We start from the raw sequence: 13,544 nt of genomic DNA on the forward strand, positions 1-13,544 counted from the left end.
TTCATATATTTTAGAAAGTAAGCCTATGTTCTACTAATTTTTCTTATATCCTTATATCTTTTTTTTCTTCTATTTTTTAAGGAGTGACAATGCTAGCTTATATATAGAAAAAAGTACCTGATGTAAATACTTCATTTCTGATAATTTCTTCTGATCCTGATTAAGTTTTAAATTGTTACATTATCATCATGCTACATTTGTCAAATTCCGTCGCTTCAGCTCAAATGTTTTAACCCGGGAGTTTTTCCCTAGGCACTTTGCCCTACAAAATAATGAGGATAGGTTATTCAGATTTTTCTAGCTTTCCTTTTTTTCTTAACTAGGAATGTAGGGCAACAATGTCAAGACGCGGACATTCATCCTTCAATTCCTAGTGGGAGGCTTTGCGGAGGGGACAACCTCTTTCATATACGGAGTAATTTCTGTTTGTTTTAAGTTTTAATTTTGCTCCTAACTTGCGGATAAAAAAAAACTTGCTTTTTCTGGCACTTGGTATTAACCAAGTGACATATAGCAATCGCAAATTCTGTCGGTCTGTCGGTCCCGGTTTTGCTACTTTAGGCTCTTCCAGGTAAGCTAGGATGATGAAATTTGGCAGGCGTATCAGGGACCGGACAAGATTAAATTAGAAATGGTCTTTTTCCCGATTTGACCATCTGGGGGGGCGGGGAGTGGGGGCCCCATTAATTCGGAAAAATAGAAAAATTGAAGTATTTTTAACTTACGAACGGTTGATCAGATCTTAATGAAATTTGATGTTTGGAAGGATAACTTGGTGGGAAAAATAAGCACAAGTCCTAGATACATGATTAACATAACCGGAACGGATCCGCTCTCTTTGGGGCAGTTGGGGGGGTTAATTCTGAAAAATTAGAAAAAAATGTGGTATTTTTAACTTACGAACGGGTGATCAGATCTCAATGAAATTTGATATTTAGAGGGATATCTTGTCTCAGAGCTCTTATTTTAAATCCCGAACAGATCTGGTGACATTGGGGGGGGGGGTGGTTGAGGGGAACCTAAAACTTGGAAAACACTTAGAGTGGAGGGATCGGGATGAAACTTGGTGGGAAAAATAAGCACAAGTCCTAGATAAATGATTGACATAAACGGAATGGATCCGCTCTCTTCGGGGTAGTTGGGGGGGGGGGGTAATTCTGAAAAAGTAGAAAAAATGAGGTACTTTTAACTTACGAATGGGTGATTGGATCTCAATGAAATTTGATATTTAGAAGGATATTGTGTTTCAGAGCTCTTATTTTAAATCCCGACCGGATCTGGTGACACTGGGGGGGAGTTGGGAGGGGAAAACCTAAAATTTGGAAAACACTTAGAGTGGAGGGATCGGGATGAAACTTGGTGGGAAAAATAAGCACAAGTCCTAGATACATGATTGACATAACCGGAACGGATCCGCTCTCTTTGGGGTAGTTGGGGGGGAAGTTAATTCTGAAAAACTAGAAAAAATGAGATATTTTTAACATACGAACGGGTGATCGGATCTCAATGAAATTTGATATTTAGAAGGATATCGTGTCTCAAAGCTCTTATTTAAGTCCTGACCGGATCTGGTGACATTGGGGGGAGTTTGGGGTGGGGGAACCTAAAATTATGGAAAACGCTTAGATTGGAGGGATCGGGATGAAACTTGGTGGGAAAAATAAGCAGAAGTCTTAGATACGTGATTTACATAATTGGAACGGATCCGCTCTATTGGGGTGGGGGAGTTAATTCTGAAAAATTAGAAAAAATTATGTATTTTTAACTTACGAAGGAGTGATCGGATCTTCATGAAACTTCATATTTAGAAGGACCTCCTGACTCAGCTCTCTTATTTTAAATCTCAACCGGATCCAGCGTAATTGGGGGGGCAGTTGGGGGTAACTGGAAATCTTAAAAAAATACTCAAAGCGGTGAGATCAGGATGAAACTGGATGGGAAGAATAAAAACCTGTCTAAGACACGTTACTGACATAACTAGACCAGATCTGCTCTCTTTGGTGGTGTTGGGGGGGGGTGTAATTTTGAAAATTGAGGTATTTGTAACTTACGAAAGGATGACCAGATCTTAATGCAATTTGATATTTAGAAGGATCTTGCGCTTTAAAGCCCTAATTTTAAATTCCGACCAGATCCTGTGACGTTGGGGGGAGTTGGAGGATCTCTTGGAACATTGTGACATCGGGGGGGGGGGGAGTGGAATTCTTGGAAAACGTGAAAATTGGGGTATTTTTATCTTACGAATAGGTGACCGGATCTTAATGAAATTTGATATTTAGAAGGAATGCATGTCTCAGAGCTCTTATTTCAAATCCCGACCAGATCTTTTGCCATTGGGGGGATTTGGATGGGGAAATCCTAGAAAACACTTGGAGTGGAGAAATCGGGATGAAGCTTGGTGGATAGAAAAAGCAAATGTCCTTGATACGTGATTGACGGAACCGTACTGGATTCGCTCTCTTTGGGGGAGGGGTTCAGTGATTTGGCGAGTTTAGTGCTTCTGGACGTGCTAGGACTATGGAAATTGGTAGGCGTGTCAGGGAGCTGCACAAATTGACTTGATAAAGTAGTTTTCCCAGATTCAACAATCTTGGGGGCTAAAGGGAGAGGAAAAATTAGAGAAAACTAGGTATTTATAACACACGAGTGGGTGATCGGATCTTAATGAATTTCGATATTTAGAAGGACATCGTGACTCCGTGACTCAGAGCTCTTATTTTAAATCCTGACCGGCATTAAGCCTCTTATTTTCCTTTTAAATCAATCTGTTGATTCATAGAATTTTGCTAGAGCTCATACCATATGATCTCTTGGCTCTTAGCTCTTCTTACCTCGTCACAAGTGCCATATGAGCTCTTAGGTCTTGTTGATTATGCTGAACAAAATGGCTATCTCGAAATGTAGATCTGTTGATTTTGGGAAAAAATGAGCGTGGGAGGGGGCCTAGGTGCCCTCCAGTTTTTTGATCACTTAAAAAGGGCACTAGAACTTTTAATCTCCATTAGAATGAGCCTTCTTGTGAAATTCTAGGACCACTGAGTCGATACGATCACCCCTGGAAAAAAACACACATCCTCGATCTTTCTCCTGGCGAAAATACAAAATTTCGCATTTTTGCAGATAGGAGCATAACACCTATATAATAAGGTTTGCGGAGACGCTTCATCTGATAGTGTGATTTTCATTGAGATCACTTTACTTTTAGGGGGTGTTTCTCCTTTTTTTCGGAAATCAGGAAAATCTTCTCAGGCTCGTCACCTTTGATGGCTAAGACTAAACTTAATGAAATGTATACATTTGAAAAAAAAGTATAAGAAGCCAATTCTTTTGATGTATCTTTGATATGTCTTTTGATATAGCCCTTGTGTTTGAGCAATTTTTCTTAAAGAACTGTGGCAAAAAGTCAAACTTTACCGTAAAGAGCAAGGGTTAGTGAAGGGGCAGGCCCCCTCATATGCGATATAATATTTGTTCGTTTTAAGTTTTGATATTGCTCCTCACTTTGAGCAGAAATAACTGTTTTTTTTAAATTTAATATATGACTGATACAAGCTCCATTTTAGTCATAATAATTATAAAACAGTTAAGTTTGATAATGTAAATTTTACTAGTGAGCAAAAAGACGGCCAACCTTTTTTTGGCGAAAAAGGTCTAACTTGGGCCTTTAAAACATAGCGTAAGCGATGTTGGAATCCAAAGTCTTATCTTCCAAACACCAAACAGTTCGTGGTAACGAACTCTAATTAAGGAGCTATCCGGCTCAATAGTAACTGAAACTCTAAAAGGCGGCATTTTGATACCAATAGATATATCAAACGAATTGGCTTTTTATACTTTTTTCAAATGTATAAATTTCATTACGTTAGTCTTACCCATTAAAGGTTACGAGCCTGAGAAAATTTTCCTGATTTCCAAAAAAGTGAGAAACACCCTCTAAAAGTCAAGTTATCTTATTAAAATCACACTATCATATTCAGCGTCTCTGAGAACCTTGTTGTATCTACAATACAAGTTCCTATCTACAAAAATGTAAAATTTTGTATTTTTCCAGAAGAAAGATCACGGATGCATGTTTATTAGTTTTTTTCTTCTCACCTGGGGTGAATCGTATTGACCCAGTGGTCCTAGAACATCGGGAGAAGGTTCATTCAAACGGAAATTAAAAGTTCTACTGCTTTTTTTAGTGACCAAAAAATTGGAGGGCAACTAGATTCTGTCCCCCGTTCCCCCGTCCTTTTTTCCCAAAATTACCCGATCAAAATTTTTAGATAGCCATTTTGTTCACCATAGTTGAAAAGCCCAATAACTATACCTTTGGGTATTACATGACCCTCCCCCCAAACCACAGGGGAAAAATCTTCAAGCTATAAAATTTGCCCATTGTTTACGCATAGTATTTGTTATTGGGATGTATGCATACATTTTCGCGTGGCGGGAGATTTTCTGCTGGGGGCTTTTCTAAGGGGGAATTTTCTAAGGGGAAGGAAGTTTCCAGGGAGTGAGCTTGTAAGGGGAAATTATATACTGGGGGAATTTTCCAGAATTCTTACACAAAATACCATTTATATGTCTCGCTTTCTCTTTTCCGTCTCAATTATAATCGCAGAGCGGTTAAGAATCATTGTCCAGGGCAAATTTTCACCGGCATTGAATTGTCTGGAGGATTTTTCCGTGGGAGGGGATTTCTCCATGGAGGTGGGGCCAGATTTCTTGGCATTATTTAAAAAACCATCAGAAATAAAATAAAAATCGAATTTTTTCAAGTGAAAGTAAGGAGCAATATTAAAACTCCAAACGAACAGAAATTATTAGGTATATAAGTAGGTTGCCCCCTCTTCAAGACCTCGCTCTTTACACTAAAGTTTTAATTTTGTCCCAATTCTTTAAGAATGACTCCTGAAACACAAGAGCCGTTTAATTAGAACATTAAGATCCTTTTTTAAAAGCTCTAAAAAACTTTAGCGTAAAGACTGAGGTGTTGAGGATTGGCCGGCCCCCTTTATATACGTAATGATTTCTGTTCTTTTTAAGTTTTAGTCCTGCTCCTTACTTTAAGTTGAATTTTTTTTTAATTATCATAAGGGATTGACAAGAGGTTTAATGTTTTTGAATAAAAAAGAAAAAATGTTTTGAGAACAAAACTATAATCTAAATTTAGTGACGCTGCTCTTTACCATTTATGATAATATATTATTTATTAAGATGTAAAGTTGAATTGAGGTAGAAATAAGCTCTTTAATAATCTGCCAAAATAACTACCCAGAGGCTTCAATGGGGGAGGGGGTAATTTGTCCCTTAAATATATTTTGCTCTCCCGCCTTGTAATTATACGAATTCTCACCACTGTTGCTATCCATTGAAATAAGTACTTGATGTTCCATCCCAAAAAGAAAGGTAATAAAATATATAGGTATTTTTAGTACTGATAATATCCATCTTTTGCACATTAATGGTTGGGCGACTAAAACAGTGCCAAAAAATAAGCGAAATTCGAGGGATATGAAAGGAAGTATCTTGAAAAGGTCAAGATTTCCTTTTGGGGGGGGGTGGAGCTGTTCCTTCTTGCACACGAAGCCTGCTATAAACATTCGTATCTTTAGGAAGTTTAACCATCGGTTTCCTCTTAAAGATTTTTTTTTATTCACTCTTTTCTGTTCTAGTTTCATTCTATTTTACGAGTGTCCCTTTTCCATACTCTCATTAGCTTGCAATGTGTTAATATTGTTGATAAATGCTTGCATTAATTCTTTTCCGGTTAAACACGCGCAAATGAAAATAAATATGTATTTGGGATGCAGTAATAATAAACAAGGAAAATTCAGCCAGTATTTAGCAAATGCAAACAGAGAATGATTTCAAATGGAAAACCATATACGTATCCTTATGTAAGTGTAATGAACATATTGGAAGATATAGCAGTGCAATGAACATAATCATAAACAAGGAAAATTCAGCCAGTATTTAGTAGATACAAACATAGTCACCAGGAGTATTAATTGGAGGGGGAAGAGATTTGCTTCCCTGTCTAGACTTTGAAAAGTAGCCTTTTTGGTATTTTCATTGAAATTTCCTTTTTAAGTATTTTCGTAGGAAAAGCATCGAACTGCCTCCCCCTAGATTTTGAGAAATAAATTATATTCTCCTCCCCTAAGTATTCGTAAATTGACGAAATGTGTTATTATATAAGTTTTGAATATTTCTAGAGAAGTTAGAGTTTTTAAGATTAGCGCAGACTATTTGTCAGCATGGAAAAGTTTTTTTGCCTGAAACATTTTTGACTAAAATGTTGGATTCTTTTTAAAATTCTGGACGAATTTGAATATTTAGTCAAAATTTTCGACGAGCAGTAGTTTTATTGAGTAAGTTTTAATAATATTATTATTACAAAAGTTTGGGTGGCCGCATGAGGCTATTATTGTTAATGTGGATGGATTATGCGTGGCTTTTGATCTTCTACATAGTTGAAGCCATCGCGGCCTCTTTAAATGGTTATCTATAAAAGGGACCTCTGTAAAAGGGTTGTCCTTAAAGGGGCCTCTATAAAAGGGTTGTCTATAAAGGGGGTCTCTATAAATGTGTTATCTATAAAAGGGGCCTACATAAAAGGGTTATCTATAAAAGAGACCCCTATAAAAGGGTTTTCTATAAAGGAGGCCTCTATAAAAGGGTTATATATAAAAGAAGGCCTATATAAAAGGGTTATATATAAAGGATGCCTCTATAAAAGGGTTATCTAAAAAGGAGGCCTCTATGAAAGGGTATATATAAAAGAAGGCCTCTATAAAAGGGTTATCTATAAAGGAGGCCTCTATAAAAGGGTTATATATAAAAGAAGGCCTCTATGAAAGGGTTATCTATAAAGGGGGCTTGTATAAAAGGGTTATCTGATGTTTAAATACACTGTATACTTATGTTTAAACACATTAGAACGTTGTATACAAAGAGAAAAAGAGAAACATTACCATTTAAAATAGTTCTAAACAAAGTTTATGATAGCGCTTGTCAAATGTCAAACTGTCCACCCAATAAATTTCCTGGTGAGTCTCATGATGCCTCGCCTCACCTTTTTCACCTCTGTGCGGGTAGGCATGTGAATGTAATATTTTCTGCTATATAGGAAAGTATTGTTGCAATGGGAAGGGCATCATTAAACCCCTTCCTCTCTAGCACCAATAATAAAGGCGTAGACCAATAATATTCCGGAAATCACGAGGGATTAGAAAAAACCAAAAATCCTTTCCCAAAAACTCATTCTATGTTTATCTTAAAGATCAGTGAAAGTTGTTTGGGGTTTAAAATGCACTCACTGAAGCATCTTACCCCTCTCCTCCCCCGGCTAAAGAATGACTCATTGCTCGATCTTCATAGTAGCTTATGCATACTTACACGTCACTATATAATTTTATAAAAAATGAAGCAAATCAGTTTAGCTCAATTTACCTTTAAAATAAAGGTCAGAGGCATTTTCTGCAATAAGAAGAGTGGTATCATCCCGCAATACCTTTATTTAGGCTCGGGCCAAATGAATGAAAATGAAAGCTTATGCTCCTCTTAATTCCTGCTTATGCCCTTTCTACATTTATCTGAAAGCTCATGGAGAGTTAAACAATTTGAGCTTTCAAATGTTCCCTTTAAGGCATCTGGCAACCCCTCCCCCCAAATAAGCAATGGCCCACCACCCCTCCTCCTTAATAACTAACGCTCAGTGTTACACCACATATTTTCATAAGAAAAAAGGTGAATCAACTTGGTTAAATAAATTATTAAGATAAATATCCATATTAGCCATTTATCAAACAGTTCTTGGTAACGAACTGTAAAGGAGCGACCCGGCTCAATAGTAACCAAAACTCTAAAAAATGGAATTTTGGTACCAATAGCTACATCAAAAGAATTGCATTTTAATGCTGATTTTAAATATATAAGTTTCATCAAGTTTAGTCTTACCCATCAAAAGTTACGAGCCTGAGAAAATTTGCGTTATTTTAGAAAATAGGGGGAAACACCCCCTAAAAGTCATAGAATCTTAACGAAAATCACACCATCAGATTCAGCGTATCAGAGAACCCTACTGTAGAAGTTTAGGGGGTAGAAGAATACTGTAGAAGAAGAGGACTCATTCTAACGGAAATGAAAAGTTCTAGTGCCTTTTTTAAGTGACCAAAAACATGGAGGGCACCTAGGCCCCCTCCCACGCTAATTATTTTCCCAAAGTCAACGGATCGAAATTCTGAGATAGCCATTTATTCAGCGTAGTCGAAAAACCTTATAACTATTCTTTGGGGACGACTTACTTCCCCACAGTCCCCGTGGGAGGGGTTACAAGTTCAAAACCTTGACCACTGCTTACATATAGTAATGGTTATTGGGAAATGTACAGGCGTTTTCAGGAGGATTTTCAGAAGAAAGGATATGCTGGGGGAACTTTCCATCGAGGAATTTGTCATGGGGGACGAAAATTTCCATGAAGGGAGCGCAGGATTTACTAGCATTACTTAAAAAAAAAAACAATGAAAAAATAAATATGAAAAAGTTTTTCTTTTTCAGCTGGAAGTAAGCAGCAGCATTAAAACTTAAAACGAACAGAAATTATTACCCATATGAGGGGCTCACCTCCTCCTAATACTTCGCTCATTACGCTAAAGTATTTTTAGTAATTTCAACTATTTATTCTGCGGCTTTTGTGATTCAGGGGTCATTCTTAATGAATTGGGACAAAATTTAAGCTTTAGTGTAAAGAGCGAGGTACTGACGTGGGGGCGAACCCCCTCATATATGTAATAAAAACATGAAAATACAAAATTTCTTTACGGAAGCTAATTTATAAGTTACGTATATCTTTTACTTATAAAAAGATTCGTAAAGAATTAAAAGTTCTAGTTGCCTTTTTAATTAACCGAAAATCGGAGGGCAACTAGGCTTCCTCCTCCGCTTTTTTTTTTCTCAAAATCATTCGATCAAAATTATGAGAAAGCCCTTTAGCCAAAAAAAATAAATATACAAATTTCGTTTTAATTATTCCTCTGCGGAGAGCCAAAATCAAAACATGCATTGATTCAAAAACGTTCAGAAATTAAATAAAAAAACAAGTTTTTTAAATGAAAGTAAGGAGCGACATTAAAACTTAAAACGAACGGAAATTACTCCGTATATGAAAGGGGCTTTTCCTTCTCAACGCCCCGCTCTTTACGCTAACGTTTTTGCTGTTTCAAATGTAGAGTTAAGAGAAAGAGTCAAACTTTAGCGTAAAGAGCGGGGCATTGAGAAGGAAAAGCCCCTTTCATATACGGAGTAATTTCCGTTCGTTTTAAGTTTTAATGTCGCTCCTTACTTTCATTTAAAAAACTTGTTTTTTTTTATTTAATCTTATATAGACTGCATGACTTTTAAGCAACAAATGCGCCACGGTACGGTATTACTTCCTCAGCAACTGGGAAGCTCAATATATGTTTTTTGTTTTTTTACACTTTTAAATCGATTGGCTATTTCAGAGTTTTTAATCTTATGTTAATCCCTTTTTGACAAAATCGTAGTTTGGCTCCACAAAATGGTCGAAAACGCCACTCTCCCGCGGCACAATCTTTTTGACCACGTTAAAACGGCACTATGGCTTTTAATGTCCTTTCGAATAAGCCCTCTGTCCGATTTTCTAGGACTATCAGTTCAATACGTTCACCCCTAGAAAAATAATCAAACAAACAAATTAACACGCATCTGTGAAATGTCTTCTGGAAAAAAGTATAAAATTTTACTTATTTATAGTCTGGAGCTTTAAATCTTTTTAATAGGTACTTAATATGCTGAATCTAATGGTGTAATTTTCATTAAGATTATTTGCCTTCTTGGTTTTTTTTTTAAATCAGGTAAATTCTCTCCGGCTCGTAGCTTTTGATGGGTAATATTAAACTTGATGAATTTACACATATCTGGAGTCAGCATAAAAGGCCAATTGTTTTGAGGTACTAATTGTTATCAGCACTGTTTAATTAGAATTTGGTCACTATTGGCTCGAGTCACTCCTTACTTATAGTTTGTTACCACAGACTGTTTGGTTGATTACCATTGGTAAAGGGTTTTTTCCTGTTATGCAGCTTTTCTTTTGGTAGGTTTCGTGCGAATAAAAATTAGTTCCTAATTTTACTGTTTTTTAGGATTTTGATTGTGGATCCTCTCATGGGTCAGGCATTTAGCATTTAAATGTGTTTTTGTTTTAAATTTTGTTTAATAAAATTAATTCAGAGCAGATTTTGCCTTTTTTTCCGGGAAACCTTCAATATTAAAAAAAAAATGATCATGAAATTTGAGTAAAATAAAATAGCCATAAAAGAATAAGTTCCGGTGGATTTCTACCAGAGGACTCTTTGATTAGGTCTTATCTTACTTCTATTGTAAATTAAGTTAAATCCGGGCTGTAAATTCCCCTAATCTCTAACTTGTAGCTAGCTCTGCTGAAATGGAAATGTATGCTTTGAATCATGTTGACGTTTGACGCCTCCACTGTGGACCTTGGTCTATGGAACGTCTTTCGTCAAATGTATGCTTAGTTTAAATTTGTTTCCTGTTACACATTCGGAAACGGAAAAAAAACATGTATTTAAGATATGAGGATGAGTAAGGAAACTTTTGTTTGATATTTACTTCCCGATATTGTTGACACCCACCTACTTTATGGGCTTGAGATTTAGGGAATTATTTGAAGATCCTCAAGGAAAATTAGTTGAGTTCTGATTGCTAATATGGACACATTAATGAGATTATTTCTTCTTTTCTTTTTGACAGTTAACCCAGTAGTAGATGTGAGTCTTGAAATTTCCTACTTTAGAACTTTTATAAACTAGTAATAATGAGAATAACATTATGTACTTCTATATCTAATATTTTCTTTGAATTATATACAGAAGCATCAATTAGGGCAAGTGTCCTCCCTCGATTCAATGGCCCCACTAGATTTTACAAATTCTTTTTTGGGAGAGGGGGGGGGTGGAAAAATTCCTTTTTGGGCATCCTCATTCAAATGTTGAAAAAAGAACAAATTTGTTCCCCCTTAGATTTTGAAAAATGCATTCCCCCCCTTGACTTTCCTGAATGTATAACAGTGATTGTGTAAAAGGACAGCCTGGAGTTAGATTTTATGAGGTGACACGTTATGGTTTGGTCTTTCGCGAGGGTCGATAGATTGAGCTGCTACCCGAAGACCTGAGCCTGAAGTTCATCTTGAAAACGTTTTTTATTAGGGAGGCTGTCCTCTTTTCGTGAGAGAGGTTAGTTTTAAAGGGGCTTACTTTAGCAATGATCATGTTTTACAGTGGGAGAATATAACATGTGTCTGTTATCACTAAAACCTTTATGAACCCTGGGTAACTCACAGATACAGAAAGACATAAAATTTGGGAAACAAAAACGCACCCTTGAACGCCAATTGGATGAACAAATTAAAGAAAATAATCCTCCTGTGCCATATGTTTGTCAGCTAACTTTCCAAACTGTATCATACTTATAGAATTTCGACCACTTTGTGCGCCATTAATCCATTCCTTTTGTTCAAATCACCCCTGAAACATGTCCTCCTTCAACCCTTCTAGTTCTTTACAAAAGCTCATTTAAATTCTTGTCTCCACCAATAAGGATCCTCTTTGGCCTTATACTCCACCCAAATATATTCTCTTATCGATAAGTGTGAAAATTTTCCTCTTGCCGGATTTATGGGTTTCAATTCCTTCTTATTAAGTCTTGGCTTATAAACATTGTTGTTAGTATGGGTAGAGTAAAAACAAACTGAGTAGGGGGTTTTGACGCAAAAACCCCATTGCCTCCACCTCGCTCCCCAAACTAAGAACATAATGTAACCTCAATATCCACTGGTTTATTTGTGCCCCCTCCATTGCACGATTTATATTGATACTAAACTTTCCTAACTCTTTTTCCTTTTGTAAAAGAACCTTTTTTGTTAAAGGTGGTTACCATCGTTTCTAACCCCATCCAAAAAGCACCAATCTCCAGCTTAGTACCAGAATATTCAGGTAAATCTCGTCCCTCAAAAGACAGTAGAAGGTCACCCATTACACACCTGCAATCGCTGACTAGTAGCATTTGACTCTCAAAACCGGTGCTAGCAAGAGAATTTCTTTCGCCTACCCTAGACTGATCTACAAGGGAGCTTATGTGTCCAGAATGATTCATCCCTGGGGATGATTCTGGAAGCAATTATTAGCTTCGATCTATCCAACCTCTTTGGTGATTTCCATAGAATACCCTGCCACATGATCAGGCAGTTAGTGGTGCCAACTAAGGGGGGGGTATTGGCCTCCCAAAGATTCCCCCCTAGATTTCGAAATACACCTTTTAGTTCCTGGTGCTGATCTTTCACTCATTTTCGCCATCTCCTTTCATATTTTGTTCTTATTTACCTGAATTGTATTTTCAAAAAATACCTGGTTGTTTCGAAAACTCCTTATCTCTGTAAACTGGTTATTTCAAAACAGTAGAGGGTCACCCATTACTCGCCAGCGATCAGTGACAAGTAGCATTTGACTCTCAAAACCGGTGCTAGCAAGAGAACTTTTTTCTCCTACCCTAAATTGCTCCACGAAGGAGCTTTTCTTGTGGCAATATTGGGCGTTTCATAAGTTCAGGGTGCTGGGCATGATTCTGGGATCCATTATTAGCTCCAGTCCATCCAACCTCCGTGGTGAATTCCACATAATACCATGCTTCATGATCAGACAGTTAGTGGGGCCAACTAAGGGGTCGGGGGCTGTTTGCCCCCCTCCAAATATCCCCCCTTAGATTTCAAAATACACCTTTCAGTTCCAGGTGTCGATCCTTCATTCGTTTCCGCCATCTCCTTTCATATTTCTTTCTTATTTACCTGAATTGTATTTTCAAAAAATTACCTGGTTATTTCGAAAACCTCTTATCTCTGTATATTGGTTATTTCGAAACAGTAAAAGGTCACCCATTACTCGCCAGCGATCAGTGATAAGTACCATTTGACTCTCAAAACCAGTGCTAGCAAGAAAAATTATTTCTACCACCTTAGATTGCTCCTCAAGGGAACTTTACTTGTGGCATCATTCGGTGTTTCATATTTCCAGGGTGATTCACCCCTGGGCATGACTCTGGGAGCCATTATTAGCTTTGATATATCCAACCTCTGTGGCAAATTCCACAGAATACCCTGCATCAAGATCAGACAGTTAGTGGTGCCAACAAGTGGGGGGGGGGGGTTATTTGCCCCCAAAGATCCCCTAGATTTCGAAATATACCTTTTAGTTCCTGGTATCAATCCTTCATTCAAATTTGCCATCTTCTTTCATATTTCAGTCTTATTTACCTGAATTGTAGTTTCGAAAAATTTACCTGGTTATTTCAAAACTTTTCCAAACTAAACAGTTTGTATTTTTGCGTCTTTTATGTGGTTTTATTAAATTAAGTTAATGACTCTTGATATGATCAGCCTTACTACAAAGTAACCAGTTTTCAACCCTCCTCATTCAATGGTTGAACCAGAAATTCATCCAAATCTGAAAATTTCTTCCCTGATG

The 13,544-nt window shown here is 37.0% G+C and overlaps 1 protein-coding gene across 2 annotated transcripts in view; it reads left to right on the forward strand.

The window, feature by feature from the left end:
- Nucleotides 1-13,544, forward strand: part of LOC136037903 (cubilin-like) — a 70,603-nt gene that overhangs the window by 743 nt on the left and 56,316 nt on the right. The window contains exon 1 of one of the 2 annotated variants that reach the window (XM_065720758.1): nt 10,667-10,796. The exons of the other annotated variant lie outside the window; for it this stretch is intronic. Coding sequence (XP_065576830.1) covers nt 10,737-10,796 — 60 coding nt within the window. The 5' untranslated portion in view covers nt 10,667-10,736. Of the gene's footprint in view, nt 1-10,666; nt 10,797-13,544 lie in introns of those variants that run through there. 2 annotated transcript variants of the gene reach the window in all.

This window comes from Artemia franciscana, chromosome 17 (assembly GCF_032884065.1).
Source record: "Artemia franciscana chromosome 17, ASM3288406v1, whole genome shotgun sequence".
NCBI classification, from domain to species: domain Eukaryota; kingdom Metazoa; phylum Arthropoda; class Branchiopoda; order Anostraca; family Artemiidae; genus Artemia; species Artemia franciscana.